This window comes from Dipodomys ordii, unplaced genomic scaffold (assembly GCF_000151885.1).
Source record: "Dipodomys ordii isolate 6190 unplaced genomic scaffold, Dord_2.0 Scaffold243, whole genome shotgun sequence".
NCBI lineage: Eukaryota > Metazoa > Chordata > Mammalia > Rodentia > Heteromyidae > Dipodomys > Dipodomys ordii.
In genome coordinates, this window is record NW_012267459.1 from 463,634 (window position 1) to 469,633 (window position 6,000).

The 6,000-nt window shown below is 38.1% G+C and overlaps 1 protein-coding gene across 1 annotated transcript in view; it reads left to right on the forward strand.

The window, feature by feature from the left end:
* The window catches only part of LOC106000803 (phospholipid-transporting ATPase IB), a 407,841-nt gene that overhangs the window by 282,577 nt on the left and 119,264 nt on the right, over positions 1-6,000 (forward strand). Inside the window, exon 27 of the mRNA XM_013036039.1 lies at positions 801-875. Within this exon, the coding sequence (XP_012891493.1) occupies positions 801-875 (75 nt within the window). The remainder of the gene's footprint in view (positions 1-800; positions 876-6,000) is intronic.

Below are 6,000 nucleotides of genomic sequence, written 5' to 3' on the forward strand. Positions count from 1 at the left end.
TCTTCCCTTGTTGTTTGGCACTAATTATATTCTTCGCAATTTGCTTTGTAGTTATTTATGGTCAATCATGAATTGTAGATTACTCAAAAGCATGAATAGCAATCCAGCATTTTATCTAATTATATATCCTATACCTCCCCAAAGGATGACTTGAGAATATTTGTTCCATATTATTCTGCTTTGCATTTGTTAAGGTGGTGGTCATCAGGAATAGAGGCTCCATGTTTTGAAACAAATCATATTGACCAAATCAAATGTATAGGGAAAAAACATGAAGTTGAGATTCTTCCAATCACAATGTGAACCCAACACATATTAAGTATAAATTAATTATTTTCTTGTCTGCAAGCCTGTACACATAGCCTCTTAAAATTGATGTCTTCAGCAAGGCTTCAGTGGCTCATGCCTGTAATCCTAGCTACCTAGGAGGCTGAGATCTGAGGAGAATGGTTCAGATTCAGCCCAGGCAGAAAAGTCCATGTGACTCTTCCCTCAAATTAACACCAAAAAAGCTGAATGTGGAACTATGGCTCATGTGATAGAGCACAAGCCTTGAGGAGACAGCACTCAGGTCCTGGCACAAAAAAGAACTGAAGTCTTCAATATAAATTTTTATTAAAATTTTGATAGTTTTGATATATTGGGAATTCAAGGAGAGAACTACTGCCATGATCCTGGGGCTCATTATCCATTAGCAGTTGTGTCCAGCTGGTGGTCCACATTCCCCAGTCCTTTAGTGAATGGAAACAGTTAGGTCAATATTGATCTAAAAACTTCATGAACTTTCTCTTCTCTTTCAGCTTTGGTTCGCCTTTGTTAATGGATTTTCTGGGCAGATTTTGTTTGAGCGTTGGTGCATCGGCTTGTACAATGTGGTAAGCAGTACTCCTTCTCTATCTGATAGCATACAGAACTTCAGGAACATTCCTTCACTGTTTATGTCTGGGAAGTGTATCTAAGCCAATCATCTGTATGCTTTGCAGGCAACACAAATATATCTTCAGGGCCTTGGCTGGTGAGACACATCCTGCAGAAGCCCAAACTCTGCACACATGGTTTCAATCATAGCAGATCATTCCTGAATAACCCATGAAATTATTAACCCATATGTCTTGGTAATAGACGCTTGTTAACCCCCTTACAAAACGTCTGTGCAACATTTTCATGTTTTCAGCTCAAGTAAAAATATTCTGAACGACATCTAAAATTCCCTCCATTTCATAATTTGACTTCTGATTTCTGAAATGTAAATATCACTCTGTAGTATATGATCTAGTGTCCTGTGTATCCTTTCTTGAGAGAGTATCACTCCTTTGAAAGAATATTTTCTTCTACAGTTAGTGACTAAGTAATTAATTCTGACTTCCAGCTGCTGTGGAGAATGGTAATCAGTTTTTGATTTTTTTTGGTAACTCTCATGATTTTTTGCTTTTTTTTCTTTACTTGGCTGTGATGAATTCAAAAGCTAGGAAGAAATATAAACTATGAGCTAGAATGGCTCAGTAGCTTAGATTGCTTGTTTTCATTACATGGCAAGAAAAAAAATCCAAAGGACTACATAGAGACTCCCAATCAAAAGATGTGCTGCTGGGCATCAGTAGCTTATGCCTGTAATCCTAGCTACTCAGGTGGCTAAGATGCTGACAGTCACGGTTCAATGTTAGCCATGGCAGGAAAATCCATGAAACTCTTATCTCCAACTACCAAACCTAGAAGTAGAGCTGTGGCTCAAGTGGTATAACATCATCTTTGAGCAAAAATTTTCAGGGACAGTGCTCAGTCCCTGAGTTCAAGTCCCAAGACCAGTACAAAAAAAATTAATAAAAGCAGTACCATCTTTTGAGCTATTGTCTTCTATTTGCCTTTAACCCTAACATTGGACTGCTATGCTCTGTGGGAGTTTACCTGATAAAGCAGCCAGCACAGAGAGTGTACTCTCCCAAACACATCATAATATACCTTGTGGTTATTGTGTACATTGGTGACTGGACATTTCTATCATCCCTTTTTTCTGAATAGCTACTGGGTATAAAATGCTGAGCATAATAGCATGTTGTGGTCCTGTGCGACTTACTATAAGTGAAAAAGATCAGATATGTAGACTCAGATGTTGATAATGCTGCATCTGGTCTTGACTTTGGACTGTGATGTCAGATAGCAATTGTGTTACTTCCAATTGCACTACACATTTGTGCTAATGACCTAAAAGGCAAAAGGTCAATGGAGATGAGAACAAGACTGAGCAGATGCTTTAGAAAACTCCTCCAACCACCTACTCCCATAGACTTCACCATTAAGATTTAAGGGGAGAACTCTACAACTTGTGGGTGGAGACAGGAGGGAAAAACTGGGAGAGAGTGAGGGAAGGGGTGACATTGTCCAAAAAGAAGTGTAGTTATTACCTGACATATATAACTGTATATCACCTCTAAAACATTTTAAAAAGAACTAAGAGGAGACAAGAGATTATAAGCTTTGCAAGGTTTGAAACTCTGTGTGTGTGTGTGTGTGTGTGTGTGCGCGTGCGCGAGCGCTAGTCCTGGGGCTTGGGCTTGAACTCAGAGCTTGGATGCTGTCCCTGAGCCTTTATGCTCAAGGCCTGGTACTCTACCTCTGGAGCCTCTTCCAGCTTTTTGTTGTCCTTGTTTTGGTGCTTAATTAGAGGCAAGTGTCTCATGGACTATTCTGTTTGGGCTGGCTTTGAACCACAATCCTCAGATCTCAGCCTCCTAGGATTACAGGGATGAGCAGCAACACCCAGCTAGGATGTGCAACTCCTTGAGTAAGTCAAAATTATGCTAGGATTTGAGGAAAGGATGCTTATTATATTCTTTATGCTGCGGTGACTATATCCTTAATGATTCCACCCTGGAAAAGGTTGTGTCATAGGGCTGACCCCTGACAGGGAGCCAGGCCACACCCATCTTAACAGTGGCTGAACCCTAGAAGGCTCTTGCTTTTAGAGCTAAGTACAGGCCTGAAATACATGTCACTTACTTACAGGATAGGTGGATTTTGGTCCTGTTTTTATGCTTAGGCTGTGAGAAAAAGCTGTCTTTTCTGTCAAACCAAAAATATCTCCATCTTGCAACAACTCATCATATTCTATACTGATGTTTCCTGGAATTAGTTGTTTCTTAACTTCAAACAGTATCAGCTGTGTTGTTTATAATCAGTCAGTAGTGTCAAGGGTATAAGTCCTTATCAATGAGTGGGAACTTTCACAAATGATTGTAGTGCTTTTTCACTTCCTTGTATCAGTCTACCAACCTGGTAACCAATTGTGAATAGGAGGTGAGCCTGACTCCTTGACAAGGAGAGGCAGCTTGGGTTGAGATAAAAACTGAGCAGATACCCTGCCTGGTATGCCTGCCTAAATCTGTGGAGAGTGGCTACCCAGAAGTAAATTGCCTTGATGAGATCTCCTTTATCTCTTGTGTGTCTCCATTTCTGCCATGAAGGCAGGTTTGTTTGTTTGTTTGTTTTAGCTCTGTATAACATTGGGCAATTCAAATGAATTTAATACATCTTATTGACTTCATATAGGTGCAGATAGGCTGAAAGACAATGTTGATCAAACTAAGGCCTACACACACCCCTTACCCAGGGTTTGAGGGTTTTTTTTAAATTTTTTAAAAACTCATCCATTTGAAAGAATAATATTTTGTCATTTGCAGGGAAATGGATGGACCTAGAAAATATGATGTTAAGTGAAGTAAGCCATACTCAGAAAAGGCAAATGGCACGTGTTTTCGCTCATATGTAGAAGTTGTACATACAAGTAGGCATGGTAATTTATACAGGGTTCAATGCATTTATATACAAACTAACTGACTACAGGAGAGTATACTTACTTAGGGCATGAATCCAAAGGCATAACTCCTCTGAACAACTGAAGTATGGTTTATCAAAACAAATACCAGGAAGTGGAAACAGTTTTTGGAGACAAAAAGAGGGGCACTGGAATGGAGGTATACAATATAAAAGAAATGAACTGTGTAACTTGTGGGTAAGGATTGGAGGGGAAAATGATGAACAAAGAAAGGGGTGATGTTAACCAAGAAGTATTGCACTCATAACTTAAGGAATTGTAACCGTTGTATACAATTACTTGGTAATAACAATAAAAAAGAGAAAAATGGAGATTCATGAGTCCCATACTGACTTAACAAAGAGTATCTCAGAGATGCTGCCTTAAAAACAGACTTTCCTAGTAATTGTCATGCATGTGACAGACAGTTTAAGATCCATAGTGACCTCTGATCTGTAGGTTTGGAATATGGTGCAATTGTGTATCCCTTGAGCAGTAGAATCCAAGGTAAAATGACTCTAAGCTACCAAAATCCATAGACCAGCCATTGCAGTAAATGCCAGGGAGAACTAGGAGGGAAGATATTTTCCTATGGAATGGTCAAGGATCCAAGAATCTATAAATCTCTCTGAATGAGAATGCTAGAAAGGCCAAAACTTTTGAGAAGATTGATGTATATTAGTTCACTTTGGGGTGCTATATGAAAATATGGGAGACTATATACTTTATAACTGAAAAAAAAGTTTACTTAGGTCAGAGTTTGGGAGGTTGGAAGTCCAAACAAGATCAGACAATCTGAGATGTTTTACATCAATAAGCCCCTTTCTCAGCCAGCCATTGGCTGATTACAACATAGCAGGGGACCAGTCCTATCAGGTGGCTTCACTTTTTGCCATCTCACTGTCAAGAGAACTAACTCACTTCCCTTTTGAGGGTAAAGATCCCTAATCTAATCACTTTCCACTAAGCTCCATCTTTTAATGCCTCCGCCACTCAACCATGCCACATAGAGACCTTTGGGGAAACACACCATATTTAAGCCATAGGTGGAGATTTTTCTCAGGGAAATAAATTGCTCTTATTTTGAAATAAATTGAAAACAGAAAAGTTACCCCGATCCATCCTTTGTTAGCACCTTGCCTCCATTTATATGTCATCCACACATCTGCATACATATGCACATTGATTCTGAGTGAGTTGAGAGTGTTACAAGTAACATGGTTGTCATCTTATGAATTAACACTACAGTATAAATCACAGTATTTCAATGTATAAATATATATAAACCACAGTGTATCAATCAAATTAGAAACATTTAACATGAATGCAATATTATTATCTTGCCCATGTTAGTCCATATACCAGTCTTGCCATTACTTTTCCAATAATATCTTATTTAGCTTCTTTTCTTTCAGTCTACGATCTTTCTAGAGACTCATTGCTTTGAGTTCACATCTGGGCTGATTTCTTCTTTGCCTTTTCTTTAAATAGTATTTCTCTTCTGCTTTTTCATTTTTTGTCCTTATTTTTTTATTTCGATTCCCCAAGCCAGCTACAGTAACTAATCATTGTTTCTCAATTTAATTCTTAGAACATGTTAAAGTGCATTAAAGCAAACTTGAAAAGTTGACAGTTTTCCTAAATCATGAGTTCACACTGTCCCATTAGACCCCAATTCTATTCATTTCCCCTTATTTGTGATTTCATTTACTCACTGTTAACTATGATCTAAAAGTATTAAGTGAAAAAGTCTGAAAATAATTTATAAGTTTTAACTTTCCTGATAATTTGTCATTATAATTGTTCTCGATCATTAATGTTTACTGTTTAATCTCTTACTGTGTCTTATTTGTAAGTTGAACTTTATCATAGTTGAAAAAACTAGACTAGAGACTACTAAAAGACCACTAAAACCATTGCCAGTAGAGGGAAACAAATCATTGGAATCTTTCTTTAAAAAAAAAAAAAAAGCACAGCTTTAGTATAGTCTTGTTTGTGATCGTTTGGGTAAATGCCCAAAAGTAGGATTGCTGGGTCATAGGGGAGCTCTATGTGGAGTCTTTTGAGGAACCTCCATACTGACTATACTGAAGCTACCAGCACAACTATGTTTATTGCAGCATTATTTACCATAGCTAAGATATGGAACCAACCCAGATGCCCCTCAGTAGATGAATGGATCAAGAAAA